At 52.3% G+C, this 21,225-nt stretch overlaps 2 protein-coding genes across 2 annotated transcripts; both read right to left on the bottom strand.

The window, feature by feature from the left end:
- Window positions 1-4,512: 4,512 nt before the first annotated feature.
- On the bottom strand, window positions 4,513-7,499 carry LOC128847831 (uncharacterized). The gene is made up of 2 exons (XM_054047552.1): window positions 6,021-7,499; window positions 4,513-5,120 (listed from the first exon to the last, which is right to left on the bottom strand). Exons 1-2 carry the CDS (start codon window positions 6,598-6,600, stop codon window positions 4,864-4,866), a joined length of 837 nt encoding a protein of 278 aa, XP_053903527.1. The 5' UTR covers window positions 6,601-7,499; the 3' UTR covers window positions 4,513-4,863.
- Window positions 7,500-14,466: 6,967 nt separating this feature from the next.
- LOC128847825 (zinc finger protein 420-like) lies at window positions 14,467-20,631 on the bottom strand. The gene is made up of 5 exons (XM_054047547.1): window positions 20,566-20,631; window positions 18,947-19,034; window positions 18,296-18,422; window positions 17,574-17,687; window positions 14,467-17,261 (listed from the first exon to the last, which is right to left on the bottom strand). Exons 2-5 carry the CDS (start codon window positions 18,968-18,970, stop codon window positions 15,310-15,312), a joined length of 2,217 nt encoding a protein of 738 aa, XP_053903522.1. The 5' UTR covers window positions 18,971-19,034; window positions 20,566-20,631; the 3' UTR covers window positions 14,467-15,309.
- Window positions 20,632-21,225: the final 594 nt, after the last annotated feature.

Here is a 21,225-nt window from a genome sequence, read left to right on the forward strand (position 1 = left end):
AGTGAAATAACCTTCTATTTCCCAAACATCACTGGTAATTAATTATATGGGATTAACATAAAATAACTATCCATAAAGTAGTTCATAGACGATATACCACAAACTTTAAAGAGACAGACAATGACATTATTGCACCAAAGTTTCTTCTAAATATTAATATTTCCTTTTGATCTCGGAATTAACAGGCGACAGGAACCGTTCGGTTACATTGTCAATCATCTAACAACATCTTGCCATTTACACGCTTCTCTAACGTGCCTCTAAAGGTTGAAATTGAGTCAATTAACCTGCAACTTGCTTAACCCTTTCTGGCCATGTGTCACAGAAGTTTAGATCTTGTGTGGATTCTCCCATGTTCAGTGAGATGTGATCTCTGTCTGAAACTTTCCCCACGGTACAGCCATTTATGGGGTCTCTCTCCTTCGTGAATTGTCTGATGTTTAAGAAAGTCAGCCCTCTGTATGAAACTTTTCCAACAGTCCGAACACTTATGCAGTTTCGGTCCTTAACGGAGTACCTGATGATAAAAAAAAGTGGTGATCTCTGTGTGTAACTTTTCCCACAGTCCAAACTCTTATGGGGGCTCTCTCCTGTGTGGATTGCCTGATGCTTAACAAGGTGTGACCCCTCCATGAAACTTTTCTGAAAGTCCAAGCACTTATGGGGTCGCTCTCCTGTGTGGACTCTCTGATGTGAAAGAAGGGCTGATCTCCATGTGAAACTTTTCCCACAGTCCAAGCACTTATGGGGAAGCTCTTCTGTGTGGATTGCCTGATGCTTAACAAGTTTTGACCTGTGCAGGAAACTTTTCCCACAGTCCAAGCATTTATGGGGTCTCTCTGAAACATTGAAGGTCTGTCCCTGGCACAGACCCAGCTGGGGAGCAGCAGTTTCACACTCTGGGCTCTCAGGTACAGGAGGCAGCAGCATCTGAGCCAGGGAGCACCAGCCTCCTCCTCTCCCTTGGCCAGAACCGGAGCAGCTAATGCCTGAGCCTCCCTGTCCTGCCCCCTGCAGCCCCCAGGGCCAGGCAGGCAGAGGCTGATCCCATTGGCCCATCCGCACTCTCCCCCTGCCAGAGCCAGCAGTGACTCCGGTCTGACTCCGGTGTGGCTGAGATCTGGTTCCTGCCCGGAAATTAGACCAGGGTCCTGTGCAGCCACCAACACTCAGGAGACAGACCCCACCAGCCTGGGTGTGTCTGAAAATAACACACTGGGAGCAGGGCGTGTGTGGGGGGCTAAAGTGTGTCTGTGTGTGTCTGGATATTTGCTTTGTAGCTTCTGACCCCATCTGGCTGTAGGGTTGGGCAGCCCCTCCCCCTCTCCTGCCCCATGCAGTGGGGGAACTGCCTTGTGTCACTCCCCACCCCTTCTCCCCAACCCCTACACTCTTTCCCTCCATTCCCCAGCCAGTCTGCCTCTCCCCAGCCTCCCCTCCCCACATCCCCCCTTCCCCTCACAGTGACCCCCCAACGAAGAGTTTCCCTCTATTGCAGCCCTGTTCCCATCCGCCCCATAAGTCTCCCGATTCCCCTATATCGCCCCATCCCCCCTTCAGCCACCCCCTGCTCCATCCATCCTGCCGCTCACACATCCCTGTTCCCCCCTTATCTACACCCCCACATGTCACTGTCCCAGTGCCCCGCCCGGCGTGGGTTGGCTCCCCCTGCCCCGCACACACCGGGTGCTGGCGGCAGCTTTCCTTGCCCCAGGGCAGGGAATTGCAGCCAGCTCCGCTGGGAGCAACCTGGGGCCAAACCCTCCCCCTGCAGCCCGGGTGAGATGGGAGGGGAGAGTCTCTCTTACCTTCCCTCCAAGCAGGACCCCCGTGACCAGTAAATTTCCACCCCCTGCTCAGACAGACCCTGGCCACCCCCCTACTCCGATTTGCCCCCTTTGCCACTTTTTAACACCTGTCAAAAGCAGTTCACAGAATATTAGGGCTAATAAGGGCAGGGTGAAGGGCAGTGGCTTCAGCAGATGTACTGAGCATGTCACAGTAAGTAGCACATTACTACGGAGAGCACTTTATTACACTACACCAGCTTCTCTTACACTCACAGACTTTAAGGTGAGAAGGGCCCATCATGAGCATCTAACCCAGGGGTTCTCACGACCAAATTTTTCGTGGTCTCCGAGTGTGGCCAGCAACTCTCACTGGTGGCAGCTCTGGCACTTTTTCTTAAAATACTTAATTAACTTTAAGACAAACCAATAAATATGCACTTGGGTAAGCGGGGGAACGGTCCTGCTATTGTGGGGAACTTTCCTGGCTAGTGAAAGGGTCTGAGTCCTTTACCCAGAGGCCTGTATGACCTCAAGGACCTCAAAGACCCGCCCCCCTTCCACTTTGGTCCCCGTTGCCCCAAGGCTGGGCCCAGGGCTCCTGAAGCGCTCAACCCCCAATCCTTTTGTGATCACTCAGGACAGGTGTCCCCATTGTGGAGTGCTTCCCTGAGCATTGCACAGAGTTCAAAACAATACAATTAATTAAACAGCAAGTAATAAAAAAAAGAGAAAAGTGGGAAAGATTAAAGGAAAACACGTCACCTGCTCTGTGGGGGAACCACAAACAGCGTCTCTGGCATGTCAGGGCAGTTCCCAGTCTGTTCCTCACACGTCCCAGGCCTCCTGCCCAGGCCATGGCTGTGCTGCAGGGATATTGCGGGTCAGACACTTAGGGGATGTCTACACTACGAAATTAGGTCGAATTTATAGAAGTCGGTTGTTTAGAAATAATTTTTATAAGGTCGATTGTGTGTGTGTCTCCACACAAAATGCTCTAAGTGCATTAAATCAGCGGACTGCGTCCTCACTACCGTGGCTAGAGTCAACTTCCGGAGTGTTGCACTGCGGTAGCTATCCCACAGTTCCTGCAGTCTCTGCCACCCATTGGAATTCTGGGTTGAGATCCCAATGCCTGATGGGGCAAAAACAGTGTTGTGGGTGATTCTGTGTACATGTCATCAGGTTCCACCCTCCCTCCCTGCCGTGAAAGCAACAGCAGAAAATCATTTCGTGCCTTTTTTCAGCCCAGACGGCATAGCACTAGGATCATGGAGCCCGCTCAGATCACCGCGGCAATTATGAGCACTTTAAACACCACATGCATTATCCTGGAGTATATGCAGGACCGGAACCTGCCAAGGCAAAACCAAGCGAGGAGGTGACGGCAGTGCAGCGACGAAAGTGATGAGGAAATAGACATGGACATAGACCTCTCACAAAGTACGGGCCCCAGCAATGTGCAAATCATGGTGTTAATGGAGCAGGTTCATGCCATGGAACGCCGATTCTGGGCCCGGGAAACAAGCACAGACTGGTGGGACTGCATAGTGTTGCAGGTGTGGGACGAGTCCCGGTGGCTGCGAAACTTTCGCATGCGTAAGGGCACTTTCATGGAACTTTGTGACTTGCTTTCCCCTGCCCTGAAGCACCAGAATACCAAGATGAGAGCAGCCCTCACAGTTGAGAAGCGAGTGGCGATAGCCCTGTGGAAGCTTGCAATGCCAGACAGCTACAGGTCAGTCGGGAATCAATTTGGAGTGGGTAAATCTACTGTGGGGGCTGCTGTGATCCAAGTTGCCAGGGCAATGAAAGACCTGGTGATATCAAGGGTAGTGACTCTGGGAAACGTGCAGGCCATAGTGGATGGCTTTGCTGCAATGGGATTCCCAAACTGTGGTGGGGCCATAGACAGAACCCATATCCCTATCTTGGCACCGGAGCACCAAGCCACCAAGTACATAAACCGCAAGGGGTACTTTTCAATGCTGCTGCAAGCCCTGGTGGATCACAAGGGACGTTTCACCAACATCAACGTGGGATGGCCAGGAAAGGTACATGATGCTCGCGTCTTCAGGCACTCTGCTCTGTTTCGAAAGCTGGAGGAAGGGACTTTCTTCCCGGACCAGAAAATAACCATTGGGGATGTTGAAATGCCTATTGTGATCCTTGGGGACCCAGTCTACCCCTTAATGCCATGGCTCATGAAGCCGTACACAGGCAGCCTGGACAGGAGTCAGGACCTGTTCAACTACAGGCTGAGCAAGTGCCGAATGGTGGTGGAATGTGCATTTGGATGTTTAAAAGCGCGCTGGCGCAGCTTACTGACTCGCTCAGACCTTAGCGAAAAGAATATCCCCATTGTTATTGCTGCTTGCTGTGCGCTCCACAATATCTGTGAGAGTAAGGGGGAGACATTTATGGCGGGGTGGGAGGTTGAGGCAAATTGCCTGGCTGCTGATTACGCGCAGCCAGACACCAGGGTGGTTAGAAGAGTACAGCAGGGCACAGTGCACATCAGAGAAGCTTTGAAAACCAGCTTCATGACTGGCCAGCGTACGGTGTGAAAGTTATGTTTGTTTCTCCTGGATGACCCCCCCCCCAGTTCACTCTTCTTCCCTGTAAGCTAACCACCCTCCCCTCCCCCCTTCGATCACCGCTTGCAGAGGTAATAAAGTCTTTGTTACTTCACATCCATGCATTCTTTATTAATTCATCACACAAATAGGGGGATAACTGCCAAGGTAGCCCAGGAGGGGCGGACGAGGAGGGAAGCGCCGAGTGGGGTGGGGGAGGAGATAAGGACAAGGACACACTGCACTTTAAAACTTTGCAACTTACTGAAGGCCAGCCTTCTGTTGCTTGGGCAATCCTCTGGGGTGGAGTGGCTGGCTGGCCGGAGGCCCCCCCACCGCATTCTTGGGCGTCTGGGTGAGGAGGCAATGGAACTTGGGGAGGAGGGCTGTTGGTTACACAGGGGCTGTAGTGGCGGTCTGTGCTCCTGCTGCCTTTCCTGCAGCTCAACCATACGCTGGAGCATATCAGTTTGATGCTCCAGCAGCCGGAGCATCGACTCTTACCTTCTATCAGCAAGCTGATGCCACCTATCCTCTTCAGCCTGCCACTTGCTCTCTTCATCCCGCGATTCAGCCCGCCACCTCTCCTCGCATTCATATTGTGCTTTCCTGCACTCTGACATTGTCTGCCTCCACGCATTCTGCTGTGCTTTGTCAGTGTGAGAGGATATCTGGAGCTCCGAGAACATGTCATCCCGAGTGCACCTTTTTTGCCTTCTAATCTTCACTAGCCTCTGCGAAGGAGAAACATTTGCAGCTGGTGGAGGAGAAGGGAGAGGTGGTCGTTAAAAAGACACATTTTAGAGAACAATGGGTACACTCTATCACGTTAAATCTTGCTGTTCACATTACACAGCACATGTGCTTTCGTTACAAGGTCGTATTTTTCCTCTTATATTGAGGGCCTGCCGGTTTGGTGTGAGAGATCACTCACGCAGTGCCAGGCAACAGAATTCGGCTTGCAGGCAGCCATGGTAAGCCACAGTCTTTTGGCTTTTTTACCTTCATAACATGTGGAATGGTTTCAAACAGCACCCTCATTTCACATACCAAGCGGCCGTTGGGTTGGCCATTTAAAATGGGTTTGCAATTTAAAAGGAGGGGCTGCGGTTTCCAGGTTAACGTGCAGCACAAACCCAACTAACCACCCTCCCCTCCCCCCCACACCCAATTCTCTGGGATGATCACTAACAGCGGGGAACATTTCTGTTCAGCAGAGCAGGAATGGGCACCTCTGAACGGCCCCTTAATAAAATCACCCTATTTCAACCAGGTGACCATGAATGATATCACTCTCCTGAGGATAACAAAGAAAGATAAGGAATGAATGTTGTCTGCATGCCAGCAAACACCGGGACCATACGCTGCCATGCTTTGTTATGCAATGATTTCAGACTATGTGCTACTGGCCTGGCGTGGTAAAGTGTCCTACCATGGCGGACGGAATAAGGCAGCCCTCCCCAGAAACCTTTTGCAAAGGCTTTGGGAGTACATCAAGGAGAGCTTTCTGGAGATGTCCCTGGAGGATTTCCGCTCCATCCCCATACACATTAACAGACTTTTTCAGTAGCTGTACTGACCGCGAATGCCAGGTCAAATTAATCATTAAACACGCATGCTTTTAAAACATGTGTAATATTTACAAAGGTACACTCACCAGAGGTGCCTTGTGTGCCCTCAGGTTCTGGGAGCACACCTTGGGTGGGTTCGGGGGTTACTGGTTCCAGGTCCAGGGTGAAAAACATATCCTGGCTGTTGGGGAAACCGGTTTCTCCGCTTCCTTGCTGTGAGCTATCTTCAATGTCTTCATCATCATCTTCCTCATCCCCAAAACTCGCATCTATGTTTCGTGATTCTCCATTGACGGAGTCAAAGCACAGGTTTCGGGTAGCGGTGGCTGCACCCCCTAGCATGGCGTGCAGCTCCGCGTAGAAGCGGCATGTTTGCGGCTCTGCCCCGGACCTTCCGTTTGCCTCTCTGGCTTTGTGGTAGGCTTGCCTTAGCTCCTTAATTTTCAAGCAGCACTGCTGTGCGTCCCTTTTATGGCCTCTGTCCTTCATGCCCTTTGAGACTTTTTCTAATGTTTTGGTATTTCGTTTACCGCTACGGAATTCAGCTAGCACTGATTCATCTCCCCATATGGTGAGCAGATCCCATACCTCCTGTTTGGTCCAGGCTGGAGCTCTTTTGCAATCCTGGGACTCCATCATGGTTACCTGTACTGATGAGCTCTGCATGTTCACCTGGGCTCTCCACTACATTGGGCAAACAGGAAATTCAAAATTTTGCAGGCCTTTTCCTGTCTACCTGGCCAGTGCATCTGAGTTGAGAGCGCTGTCCACAGCGGTCACAATGGAGCACTCTGGGATAGCTCCTGGAGGCCAATACCGTCGAATTGCATCCCCACTACCCCAAATCCGACCCAGAAAGGCCGGTTTCAGTGCTGATCCCCTCGTCGGAGGTGGATTAAAGAAATCGATTTAAAGAGCCCTTTAAGTTGAAAAAAAGGGCTTCGTCGTGTGGACGGGTCCAGGCTTAAATCAAGGTAACGCTGCTAAATTTGACCTAAAATCGTAGTGTAGACCAGGCCTTACTCTGGTGGTGGCCACATACCCTCAGGCGCTAGGTGTCAGGACCCTTCTTCCTAGCATCAGCTTCTTCCTGTCAGGGTTATGATCCCCCACCCAGTCTGGCCTGCAAGGCCTCTTGGCTGAGGGCGTCTCCTTGCCCTGAGCTCTTTGCCCAGGGTCCCCTTCATTCACTGCTCCCGGCTCCAGACTGCTCCAGTTTCCCTCTGCCTCAGCACTGCTGCTGCTCTGCCTCCAGCCCAGCTCTCTGGGCTGCGCCTCTCTGGCTCTGGCTGAGGATACTCTTTTCCCAGCCCAACTCTCCTCTCTCCTTAGCAGCTCCCACCCTGCTCTGGCCCAGCCAGCTCCAGCTGACACAGAGAAGGGGAAGCTTGGGGTTACTGACTCCCTGATTGTCCTGCCTGCCCTGTCAATCAGGCTGACCTAGAGCATTGGCCCCTCCCCATTGTCAGTCTCAGGATATTGATTTCTCATTGGCCCTTCCCCTTTCTTTTGGTACAAGGAGACAGCCAAATGATTAAGATGACCAACTAATGGCCAACCCATTAAGTTTCTGTAAGGGGCCAACAATTCCTTACACCTATAAACATGAAAATCATAATTTATTTCCTGTTAGCAAGTAAATCTGCTGCTGCAAAAAATAGTATTTCTATGTTTAGTAATATTTTTCACAGTCTCTCAGCTAGCGACTTGGTTTGCCAACTTGGTAATATTTAAAAAATGGACACTCAAGCAGAAGTGCTGGACCTTCCCCTGCCCTTCCTCTCCCCCCCTCCCCCAAGGTCCCATCCCTGCCCCACCTCTTCTGCCGAGGCCCTGCCCACCATCCACTTCTCTTCCCCACCTCCCTGCCCAGGTCAGGAGGGACTTGTCTGTGGAGCCAGGCATGGGAGCCACAGCTGCCCTTTGCAGGTAGGAGGCAGCCCTGGCTGAGTAGGGTCTGGTGCGAGTGATGACCCAGTGCCTCTCCACCCACAGTAACTAGATTTTGGGTGTCTGGTCAGTAGATCTGACTAGACACTGTCAGGTCCCCTTTTCGACTGGACTTCATGGTTGAAAATTGCGAACCTGGCCACCCTAACAGCACCCAATGTGTAATAAGTCCTGGGAACGCGTCAGGGACAACTTTTGCTTTCCAATGGTGGAGGACGTAACAGGGGGTAGGTGGGTAAGACTCAGTTCTGACCAGCGGGGAGGAATTCATTGGTCTAGATGAAAATACGGTAATGTGGGTGCACAACTAAAAACTGCACTCAGAGTACTTATCAATGGTCTGGTGTCAAACTGGGAGGGGAACGGTGGGGGAGGAGGCGCAGAAAGCCCCAGTGCCTTCCCCTGCTCTTTATGGGGAAGAGGGAGTGGAGGAGGGCAGCCCAGCAGGGAATAGGTCCTAGATGGGGGGCAGCTCACACAGAGTTTGTAGGGCAGCCACATTCCTGGGAGGGAGCTACTGCTGGAGCTCTTGATTCAGGCTCACAGCAGTGATGGAATAAACTGCTAGCTTAAGTCAAGTTTCTGGTTACTTCCAAATCATTAGAAGGACCTCCGTTCCCTGGTTGGAATGCTCCCATTCGTATAAGTGCATAGTCCAGAGGTTTGAGGAGCAGAGAAGCTGGAGCAGGACAGAGACAAGATGGAGATGTTTCCAGGGCCTTTTATATCTTCTGTCAGGTGGAGGAAATCCCATTGTTCTTACTGTGGAAAAGAACAGTAACAAGATGGTTCCAGTCACAAGCCATCACATGGGCAAATAACCCATCCATACATGACTCAGTTGTTTACAGATAGACGCCATGGCCCACATGCTAGTTTGAACGTTCCCAGGCAGGCTCATCAGATGTGGATTGGCATCTCCCAAGGCCCATTGTCAGCCATGTACTTCTTGATGGGCCACTCAATTTGAGTAGTCCCTTCACAATACGCTGGCCCAATGCTTCACTGGTGCTACGCAGAATCAAACTCATCGAAATACAAGTACATAATCAATACCCATCATTTCAAATACAAAAATGATACATGCATACAAATAGCATAATCATAACCAGCTATTGATATCCTTTCCATAGACACCTCACTTGACCACCTTTGTACAAGATTTGTTGCAAACATAAAACAGTGGTTGCAACAATGATCTATATGTTCATATTTTAACCAGATCACGTTATATAGGGGAACCAGCAGCCCTTAGTCCTTGATCCCAGCCTCTCACCATGGTGACAAACTGCAGCCCCTGATCTAGCCCTTCCCTCAGGGGCAAACTGCAGTTCTTTGATGGGCCACTCTCTTTGGCAGCAAATGGGACAGGATCAGGCCCACTTGCTTCTCTGGGCCCCACCCCCAGGACCCTCTAGCAGCAGCACTTACTGCCTCTCCTCCAAGTTCTGCTGCTTACTTCTTTATCTCTGGGCCACTTCCCCATAGCCCCAACACCTTCCCTGCCCCCAATCGGGGCTTCAGTCTGGCAGCCAGTCTGGCTGCAGGTCTGCTTGCTCGCCTGACTCCATCCCGCACCGCTCTTCTTGATACTACCCTTTATAGACAACTAGTCCTTTTCCCTCAGGCTGGAGAAAGAGACTGCTCTCTGCTCTGCAGAACAGTCCTTTTTATATGGCCCTCACTGGCCCTTATTGGCTGCTCCATCAAGCCTTCTTTCCATTGGCTTGTTCTGCAAGCCCTCCTCTCATTGGCTGGGCTTTGCGCAGCCTCCCCAAGAGCTGCTTTAACTCCTCTTCTCCCAGAGTGGGAAACTGCACCACTACACCTCACCTTGTGAATACCCCCACAGCATCCCCTCCAGCCCCCACCACTCTACCCCCTCCCCCCCAGCTCACCTCCCCTCCAGCTCCCACCTTCAGCAGTGTCCTCTTTTTGGGCACCTGGGATATGGTCACCCTAGCAACAAACATAAAGTAAAATCTCACCATTCTATATGCACTGGTGTTGCACACATTTCAACGGCAGATCATGAGTTTTCCAATGATCCCTCACCAGACCTACATTGTACACGATATATCAGAACCATACATAAGTGGTGAACATGGGGCATGGGGTGAGGGGGGCAAAGAGAGTCTCTGCCATCCCAGCATAGGACACTGCAGTAGATGGGAAGGGGGTGACCAGCTGGGCTGTCAGGTTCCTCATCTCCCTCTGGCCTCAGTGATGGGGGTCAGCCTGGCTTCAAGGCTGCCCTGGTTTGTTGACATCCCCAGCTCCCTTCTTGCCTGAGCCCACGTTTGGCATCTCAACAACAGGGAGATGCTGCCCCCTCCCCTATCTATCATTGTTTGGGGTGTCATTCATGGTCCTTTAGAGAGTTCAGGGGCAGCTTCACACAACACTCACAGGCCAAGTCTAGGCACTCTCTGTCACCGGTGCAGTGAGTTCACAGTTCTCAGCCTCAGCTCTGAGGAGCAAACCCAGCAGTTTCCCAGCTCTGTTCCCCAAACTGTCTCTCACATCTCTGCAGGGATCAGGCAGTAACTTCATTTCCTTTTCAGTCTCTGCCTCTCGCATTCTGAATCTAGCTCTCACCATCAGTGTTCATGCTGAGAGATGTTGATCACTGTCATTATTCAAAACACACACAAAAATCTCACAACAAAGCATTACATAAACATTAAAATAAAATAAAATCTAAAAAAGGACTATTCCCCTAAAAAAGGGAATGAACGTTCGTCTCTTGAAATCCTCAATAAATCTGTGACAAATCCTGTCAAACTAAACTAATATCAAAGTTTGTGACCTCACGAGAAAAATCCACAGTCCAGGGTGGGCTATAACATGATTTCACATTCATAAAGTGAAATCTCAGAGAATCCTTTAAGAGTCAAAATCAGGAAAAGAAATTTGCCCATTTTCTTCTGAAGTGGCTAAACCGGCTTCACTTCTCGCCTCATTATTCGGCTGTATTAGTTACAAAAGTTTTAGCATCATCATAGTAAAAGAAAGAGAATGAAAGACAAAAAACCTTCTCATCTACAAATGATCCATTCTAGACTAAACCTAGAAAAAGCCGGGAAGCAATTTTAGCAATAGATAGAAACAGGGCTATAAAATCTGAAGGTCAAACTGTGCTTTGAAGTTCATTGAGATTTCCCTGCCCACTACCAGGTCTGGGACACTTCCTTCTCCAGCACTCAGGAGTCTGACTTAAGATCATAGACATCAAAGCTGTGACCCCTAGGCATGGAGAGCCGGGGACACGGTGGTAAGTGACACCTTGGGAGATGGAGGGGTAGAACGGAGACAGGTTAAACTTTCCATGGCTGGGACAGAGGCTGCTGTGTGGAGAGTGGAGCGTGACAGTGACAGGGGAAGGAGGGAATCTCTCGCACTCACCCCATCGCCCTGAAATAGCACAGAAGCTAAAACACCACATTTTACTGTCCCTGCTCCCCACTATTTTAGCATTTAGTTAATTCTGGTGCATAAGGGGTAAAATGTACAAACACTAAATGCTTTTCAGCACAGCCTGGTGTAATGTGAGACTATCTGGGAATGAGACAATCTGGCCCTGAAGGGGGAACTCTGGGACTAGCAAGCACTCTGCTAATGGGAGATGGGGGGTGGGAGGGGGGGTCAGAAACTGTTCCCTGCAGGCTATGCAGCTGCACTGCAAGCTATCGAGGGCCGTGGATGGAGGCGGGGAGAGGAGCCCCTCCCCCGGCTTGGCCCAGGTCCACCAGAGCTGCTGGGGAGAGGAACCCCTCCCTCAGCCCAGCCCAGGATCCAGGGCCGATGCAAGGAAGTTTCACGCCCTAGGTGAAACTTCCACCTTGCGTCCCCCCTCCCCCCAGCCCTGTGGCAGCTCCCCCCCCGCCCTGAGGTGTCCCCCCCGCGGCAGCTTCCCCCCCTCTGCCCTGAGGCACCCCACCCGTAGCAGCTCCCCCCCCGGCTCACCTCTGCTCCGCCTCCTCCCCGAGCACGCTGCCCCCACTCTAATTCTCTTCCCCTTCAAGGCTTGCGGCGCCAGACAGCTGATTGACGCAGCAAGCCTGGGAGGCGGGAGAAGTGGAGTGGCGACCGCACGCTCGGGAAGGGGGCGTAGGAACGATGTAAAAAAAAATTGGGGGCACCGCTTTTTGGGTCCCCAAAATCTTGGCACCATAGGCAACCGCCTACTTTGCCTCAATGGTAACACAGGCCCTGCCAGGACCACAGGAGCAGCCACGGCTGGGGAGAAGTGCCTCTCACCTGGCCCTGAGCTGCTGCGGTGAGAGAGGGCTGGCGGAGTCTGCAACCCAAAGCCCTCATCCCCAGCCCCTCCATAGCCCACACGCCTAGCCAGAGCCTTCACCCCCTGCACCCAACCCTTTGCCCAGCCTTGAGCGCACCCCACAGCAGGGGCTGGGGAGGATGGGGGTGGGGACAAGTGTCTAGAGTGAAGGTGGGGCCTGGTCCAAGTGTCCTTCCCCTCATCTCCATGGCAGGGGGATCCTGGCTGGGAGGGGAAGGGAGAGGGGGAACTTCAGCCAGGCAGAGGGAGCAGCTGGAGGAGTTTCTCTCTCTCCCTTCCCCCACCTGTGGCCCATCAGCTCAGCAGCCAGGGCTGCAGCAGGGAGGAGGGGCTGCTCGGGGTTTCTCCTCCTCTGCCTGGGGTTTGCTTTGACCAGGCAGAGCCAGAGGGTCACTGACCAGCTGATGCTCGGCTGCTACCGGATCCTTACCCCAGTGACGGGTAGGTGGATCCTTGGGCAGGGCTGCCCAAAGGGGGGGGGCAAGTGGGGTAATTTGCCCCAGGCCCCGCAAGGGCCCCCACGAGAATATAGTATTCTATAGTACTGAAACTTTATTTTTATGGAAGGGGCCCCCAATATTGCTTTCCCCTAGACCTCCTGAATCCTCAGGGCAGCCCTGTCCTTGGGAGCCAAAAGCCCCTGACGTGTGTGGGAACGAGGAAATGGGTTTGTTCCTATGGCCTAGTCAGGGCCCTGAGAGAATTTCCCTGCTGTGTGGGGGAGTCTCTGATGTCCAACATGGTGTTAGCTCCACTTGGAGCATTTTCCACAATGAGAACATCTCAACGGTTTCTTCCCTGTGCAGATTTCTGGATGCTTGATACTCCGGGAGCACCTACTGAAGCTTCCCCCACATTCAAGGCCTCTCTGCTGTGTGGGTCACTGAGGTGTGAAGTCAAATTGATTTTTTTTCTGCAGTCAGGCTATTTCTAGGATCTCTCATACCTCCGTGGATTCTCTCTTACTGAAGCTTTTCCGACATGCCAAGCATTTATAAAGTCTCTCTCCTGTGTGGCTTGCCTGATGTGTAACAAGGCGTGATCTGAGGGTAGGTCTACAGTATGAAATTAATTTGAACTTATTCTATTCGAATTTTCGGAAGCGATTTTATACATTCGGTGTTGTGTGCCATTAAAGCGCATGAATTTGGCAGAGTGCATCCACAGTACCGAGGCTAGCATCGAATGTTGGAGCGGTGCACTGTGGGAAGCTATCCTACAGTTCCCGCAGTCCCTGCCGCCCATTGGAATTGTGGGTTAACCTCCCAGTGCATGATGGGGCAAAAACATTCTCGCGGGTGTTTCTGGGTGTGTGTCGTCACTCGCTCCTCCCTCCGTGAAAGCTACGGCAGACGCCATACTGCCAGCAGGCAGTCCACCGCCTGTCTCCTGGTACTATGAATCCACCTCACATGTCCTCTCGTCTTTCTATCTACTCTTTTATCTAACCATTTCCCACCTTTTTTCGGCTACCGTGAACCGAGCAGCACAGCTTCCGCCACAAACTCTGCTCTCCCGCTCTTGCATCGCTAGCTAATTTTTCCATGTTGTCTGTCCTGGGCTCGCATGCAAGATACAGAAGGCAACAATTTCCCGCCATTTTTCGGCCACTGTGAACTGGCTTCCATGGTGCTGCAAACACTGGTGGATCACAAGGGACGTTTCACCTACATCAATGTGGGATGGCCGAGAAAGGTGCATGACGCTCGCATCTTCAGGAACTCTGGTCTGTTTGAACAGCTTCAGGAAGGGACTTACTTCCCAGACCAGAAAATTACTGTTGGGGATGTTGAAATGCCAATAGTTATCCTCGGGGACCCAGCCTACCCCTTAATGCCATGGCTCATGAAGCCGTACACAGGCACCCTGGACAGTAGTAAGGAGCAGTTCAACTATAGGCTGAGCAAGTGCAGGTTCGTGGTAGAATGTGCATTTGGACGTTTGAAAGCGCGCTGGCGCAGTTTACTGACTCGGTTAGATCTCAGCACAACCAATATTCCAATTATAATTGCTGCTTGTTGTGTGCGCCACAATATCTGTGAGACTAAAGTGGAGATGTTTATGGCAGGGTGGAAGGTTTAGGCAACTCACCTGGCAGCCAATTTCGCACAGACAACAGGGCGATTAGAAGAGCGCAGCAGGGCGCGCCCTGCATCAGAGAAGCTTTGAAAGCCGGTTTCATGACTGGCCAGGGTACGGTGTGACAGTTGTGTTTGTTTCTCTTGAAGTTACCCGCCCCCTATATATATATAAAAGGAAATAAAGTCAAAATAGTTTTAAAAATGTTCTTTATTATTTGTTGTACAACACATTGAGAGAAATCAGAAGGTAGACCAGGGGAGGAAGGGGTCTTGGGTTAGGGGGGTGGAGGAGGAGGGAAGGACAAATCCAGAAACCAAATCAAAAGTTCCCATATGCCAGCTTTCTGCTGCTTGGGCGATCCTCTGGGGTTGAGTGTGTGGGTCCCCGTAGCCTCCCACCTCGTGTTCTTGGGCGTCTGAGTGAGGAGGCTATGGAACTTGGGGAGGGTGGTTATACAGGGGCTGCAGCGGCAGTCTGTGGTCAGCTGCCTTTCCTGCATTAGATCCACCATATAGCGGAGCATGTCAGTTTGTCCCCCCATGAGCCTGACCATAGCGTCCTGCCTGCTCTCATCGCGCGCGTCCCTCCTCTCTTCGAGTTCCTGTAATGCTTTACGGCACTCCGCAATTGTTTGCCTCCATGCATTCAGCTGGACCCTATCAGTGCGGGAGGACTCCATGAGCTCGGTGAACATGTCGTTCCAAGTTCGTTTTTTCTGTGATCTCTTGTGATGGTGGACTCTGCATGGTCGCCTGTGATGGTGGACTGTGCTGATGGTCACCTGTGCTGATGGTGACCAAACAGGAAATGAAATTGAAAAGTTCCCGGGGCTTTTCCTGCCCACCTGGCTAGTGCATTGGAGTTGAGAGTGTTGTCCAGAGCAGTCACAAGGGAGCATTCTGGGATTGCTCCCGGAGACCAATAACGTCGAATTGTGTCCACAATACCTTAAACCCGGGATTGCGATCTCGATTTGCCGAGGTGGAGTACAGAAATCGGATTAAAGAGTCCTAAGCTGTTTAACCCTTTCTTGTCACGTGTCACAGAAGTTTAGATACTGTGTGGATTTTCCCATGTTTAATGAGGTGTGATCTCTCTCTGAAATTTTTCCCACAGTCCAAGCACTTATGGGGTCTCTCGCCTGTGTGGATTCTCTGATGTTTAATCAAGACTGATCTCCGTGTGAAACTTTTCCCACAGTCCAAGCACTTATGGGGTCTCTCTCCTGAGTGAACTACCTGATGTTTAACAAGGTCTGATTTCCGTATGAAACTTTTCCCACAGTCGAGGCACTTATGGGGTCTCTCTCCTGTGTGGATTGCCTTATGTTCAACAAGGTCTGACCTCCGTATGAAACTTTTCCCACAATCCAAGCACTTATGTGGTCTCTCTCCTGTATGGATTGCCTGATGTTTAGCAAGATCTGACCTCTGTATGAAACTTTTACCACAGTACAAGCACTTATGCGGTTTCTCTCCTGAGTGAACTACCTGATGTTTAACAAAGTATGACCTCTGTAGGAAACTTTTCCCACAGTCCAAGCATTTATGGGGTCTCTCTCCTGTATGGATTGCCTGATGATTAATAAGGCTTGACCTGTGTATGAAACTTTTTCCACAGCCCAAGCATTTGTGGGATCTCTTTCCTGTGTGGATTGCCTGATGATTAACAAGCTTTGACCTCCGTATGAAACTTTTCCCACAGTCCAAGCACTTATGCGGTCTCTCTTCTGTGTGGACTGCCTGATGTTCAACAAGCTCTGACCTCCGTTTGAAACTTTTCCCACAGTCCAAGCACTTATGGGGTCTCTCTCCTGTGTGCATTGCCAGATGTTTAACAAGTGCTGACCTCGTTATAAATTTTTTCCCACAGTCGAAGCAGTTATGGGGTTTCTCTCCTGTGTGGATTACCTGATGATTAACAAGCTTTGACCTCCGTATGAAACTTTTCCCACAGTCCAAGCACTTATGCGGTCTCTCTCCTGTGTGGATTACCTGATGATTAACAAGGTCTGATCTCCGCTTGAAACTTTTCCCACAGTCCAAGCACTTATGGGGTCTCTCTCCTGTGTGGATTACCTGATGATTAAAAAGGTCTGATCTCCACTTCAAACTTTTCCCACAGTCCAAGCACTTATGGGGGCTCTCTTCTGTATGGATTACCTGATGACTAAAAAGGTAGGACTTGTGTATGAAACTTTTCCCACAGTCCAAGCACTTGTGAGGTCTGTCTCCTGTGTGGATTGCCTGATGTCTAAGAAGGTGTGATCTCTGCCTATAACTTTTCCCACAGTCCAAGCACTTGTGAGGTCTCTCTCCTGTGTGGATTGCCTGATGTCTAAGAAGGTGTGGTCTCTGCTTATAACTTTTCCCACAATCCAAGCACTTATGGGGTCTCTCTCCTGTGTGGATTGCCTGATGTCTAAGAAGGTGTGACTTCTTCTTATAACTTTTCCCACAATCCAAGCACTTATGGGGTCTCTCTCCTGTGTGGATTGCCTGATGTGAAATTAGTGTTGACTTAGAACTGAAACATTTCCTGCACTCTAGGCATTGAATGGGCTTCTCTCCAGTGTGGCTTCTCCCATGGTTATTAAGATCTGAGCGGTTATTGAAGCTTTCCCCACGGTCCAAGCATTGAAGGGGTTTCTCTCCAGAATGGATTGTCTGATGTGTCACAAGCTGTGATCTCACAATGAATCCTTTCCCACACTGCAGGCAGTGCCAGGGTGTCTCTTCCTTGGGATTTGTCTGCTGCGCTCTGGGATCCTCATCGCCTCCCCCACCCTTAATAGATTCATCCACTTTCTGCCCTGGGTGGTTTCCCACAAGCCTCTCTGACCTGTGCCAATTTCCCCAGGCTTCTCCCTGCTCCCAGCAGTGGGAATAATTCCCTTCAATTCTTCCCACAGAAGTCCCCTGTGGTTCCACTTCCCTGGACACTTCCTCATGATGATTCCCCTCCTCGTTCTCACTCTCTCGCTCAGCGCCTGCTGGGAGAGACACAATCCAGACAGGAGTCATTGTGCTGGGGAGAAAGAGGAATAGCACAGAGGGAAAACCCAACACAAAGACTGAGCAATTGGATTCTGCCTCCACATCCCACCCAAACCCTCATAGGGAAGGAGAGATGGGAAGGAAACTCCTGCAGCTAACAGTATGGGTGGAATGGTGTGAGCGATAGCTGCTGACCATAGCCCTGCTCTGGGTGAGATGAGGAAGAACTGAGGGCGTTATTCACACCATATTTGGGGATTCTCTACTTTTTCCTTCATTACCTAGATGGTTTCTCTGTCAGTCCTCACCTGTATGGGTGCATCTCGGAAGCCTTCTTTCCTCACAGGCCTGGAGATCTGGCACCCACGGCTCTTCCCCTTGTTCCAGGCGGGAGATCACCTCAGGTTTGGGAATGGGAAATCCTGCGCAGAGGGGGAAATCAGACCAGATCAGGGTGCGTTGGGCATTGGTGGAGTATTTGTCAGAAAGGACATTCCGTGAGTGGAACCTGTCCCTGTGCTCTGCTGGAGGAAGGTGGAATCCAAGAGGATGGGAACAGAGTCACTGAGCCCCCTTGTACAGCGGAAGTTGTCTGGGGAGGTGAGTTGAATTATTACTACACCCTCACTGTGTGCTCTGGGGGCCTTGCTGACTCACACACAGCTCTGGACTTAAACCCCTGCTTCTTTCTAAACCTGCAGAGCCCAGAGCCCTCCCCATGGCTGGAGCTATTCCCAAGGAGGGACGTGAACAGGGATTTTGTGTATCGCCGAGAAACAACACAGACAGGACAATGCGGGATTTATGCTCCTTTGAAAGCTGGAGGGGTGGGGATGGTTTAACTTGTCCATTGGGTTTTGACACCCATGTCCCACTGGAAAGGGCACGGAGATGCAAGTCTTTCTCACAGGGCATCTGTGCATTATGGAACCCACTCGCCTCTGATCTAACTAACCAGGGAAGAACCTGACCAGATTCAGACACGCAGACCCCACGGCTTCTAATAACCGAGGGGACGGGAATCCCTTACCCAGCGAGGTCACTGTCTTGTAGTTCTCCTGCATGACGTCCCTGTAGAGGGCTCTCTGAGCGGGGTCCAGCAGAGCCCCCTGCCCCTGGGTGAAATACACAGCCACATCCTCGAAGGTCACCGGCAGCTGAAAGAACAAGAGTCCCCCACTGAGCACCTGCTGCCCCAGCCACAATCCCACTAGTCTTACAGGACAAAGGATAAAGAAATGGAAGCTTTGGGAGGGTCAGAGTTGCAGAATCCCACCCCCACCCTGCTCAGAGCAGCCAGGAGGCTTCAGGGGGTGCAGAGAAGGTGAGAGCTCCTTGTTCCCTCAGCACATGGAGCAGGGCAGGGTCTTCTCATTTACCACACGCCTGCCAGCAACCGTCTGATGCGGGAAGCAGAGCTGTGGGCTGGCGTCAGGGACAGGAATCCCAAAAGCTTCCCTTCATATTTCGCAGCAGCCTCTGGCTAGTGGGGTCAGACTCCAGCACTGGGAGCCTGGAAAATGTTCCCAGCCCTGCCGAGGGGGTTGCATCCTGTTTGAGAAATGGGGGACTGTCCTTTCCCCCTCCTCTGCAAGCAATGGGCCTACTCAGAAAATCAGCAGGTTTATCACACCCTGTCTCCTCCCTCACCCAACCCAGCAGTTCCCTGAAAATCCCCTACCTGAGCTGGCTCCATCACAGACATTTCCCTTCCCTGTCTCCTGGAAGACAGGACGATCTGGAGTGAAACGTGGATGTGATTCCTCAGCCTGTCGGGGTGAGAGGGGCGATGGGGGAGGTTACAGAAGGGACTTCAGTCCATGTCACACCCCGATTCCCCCCCAGCCTCTTCAAACCCTCCCAGTAACAGTATCTCTGAGCCAAATGATAGAAAAAGAGCAGAATCAAAGGGGCCACTTTGGGGGATTGCCCCCCATTGAAGTGTAAACCCCTCTCCCTGAGCAACAGCTGGAGCCCTCTGGTGGCACCACCTGAATAATGAGCTGCCCTGGACTTCCGCAGCAGCCCCAGGGACAGGCAGGCAGAGGCTGATCCCATTGGCCCATCTGCACTCACCCCGTGCCAGAGCCCGCAGTGACTCCAGCCTGACACCGGTATGGCTGAGATCTGAAACCTGCAGGGAAATCAGACCAGGGCCCCAGGCAGCCCCCAACACAGACCCCACCAGCAGGGGTGTGTCTGACAATGATACACATGGAGCAGGGTGTGTGTGGGGGGGGTGTCTGGGTTTTTGCCTTGTAGCTTCTGCGCTCTGAGGGGTTTGTCCCCTGATCCCTCCCAAAGCTGGTTTGACCACACGCCACCCCCCCTCGTGTCCCATGGGGCGGAGAAGCTGCCTTGGCATCTCCCCCCTTCCCCCGCCAGCCTCCCCACATCCCCCTTCCCTCGCAGTTCCCCACACTCACATCTTCCCCCATTCCAGCCTCGCTCCCCTCAGCCCCACAATCCCCCCGATCCCTCCGCATCGCCCCAGCTTCCCTTCACTGCACCCCCGCCCCCATCCCAGCCTGCCCCCCGCATCCCCAGCACCCGCCTCCTGCCCCCCCGCTCCTCCCGCCTGCCCTCACCCCCCCGCCCCTCTTTATCCTCCTCCCCCTGCAGCCCGGGGGTGACGGGGGGGGGGACGGGTCTCTCTCACCTTCCCTCCGAGCGGGGCCCCCCTGGGGCAGGGGCCGGGCCGGGAAGGGGCCTGGCCGGGCTGGGGGCTCTGCCCTGGGAGAGGCTCCTGGGGAGCAGCAGGAAGGGCCCTGCTGGAGATTCCCCTCTCCCGGCTGCAGCCCGGGCTCCGGGCTCCCAGCACCAGCCGCCGGGGCTCGGGGATCTCGCCAGGAGCCTGGAGCCAGAGTCCCCGCAGCGGCTGCGAGCCACTTCCTGCTGCCGGGCCTGAGCCCAGCGATCGCTCCCCCCAGAGCCGCCTCCCAGCTGCTCCTGGGTCCTAGCGATCAACCCATCGCGCTGCAGCATCTCTGTGTCCGGCTCCTGTTCCACTCACAGGCTCTATGGTCAGAAGGGCCCATCATGAGCGTCTAGCCCAGGGGTTCCAAGGACCAAATGTGGTGGCCTCAGAGTGTGGCCAGCAACTCTCACTGGTGGCCGCTCTGACACTTTCCCCTGTAATCCTAACTAACTTTAAGAGAAACTAGTAAAGATGCACGAAGGAAAGCAGAGGGAACAGTCCTACTACTGTCCTACTACTGTGGGGCACTTTTTTGTCTCATACACCATCCTGATGGAATCAAATAGCAAAAGGATCTGAGTCCTCGCTCCCACTCCCTTTACCCGTAGGCCTGCCTGACTTCAAGGATACCCCCAATCTTGTTGCGATCACTCAGGACAGAGGCTAGGGTGTCGTACCCCCAGTGTGCGGTGCTCTCTTCACTGCGGACGCTTCCCTGATGTCATCACTCAGCATTGCATAGAGTTCAGAACAAATACGATTTATTAAAAATGGGAAAGGGGAAAGGAAAACATGATGTCATCCCACGCTGCCCAGGGTCCCTCCCTCGCTCTCCCCAGCTGCTCACCACACCCAGCTCCAGACTGCTCCAGCCGCAGCTTCCCTCTGCATCAGTGCTTCTACTCCTCTGCCTCCAACCCAGTTCAGGCTGCTGCTCTCCCCTTAGCTCTGCCCTTCTCTGGCAGGCAGCTCCAGCAAAAAGGACGGGCACCTGACTCCCTCATTGGCCTGTCTGCCCTGTCAACGAGGCTGACCTAGAGCCTTGGCCTCTCTCCATTCGCCCTGGGGACTACTCTCAAGGTCTTTATTTCTCATTGGCCTTTCCTGCCTTTTGGTACTAGGAGAGGGCCAACCACAAAACCACCACTTAGGCCCCGTCCAGGGCCGGCTTTAGGAAGTGCGGGGCCCAATTCGAACATTTTCGGCGGGGCCCCAACAGGGATGACTTAAAAAAAAAAAAAAAGACACGTAAAAAAACACCT

The sequence above is a fragment of the Malaclemys terrapin genome, chromosome 13 (genome assembly GCF_027887155.1).
Source record: "Malaclemys terrapin pileata isolate rMalTer1 chromosome 13, rMalTer1.hap1, whole genome shotgun sequence".
Lineage (NCBI taxonomy): Eukaryota > Metazoa > Chordata > Testudines > Emydidae > Malaclemys > Malaclemys terrapin.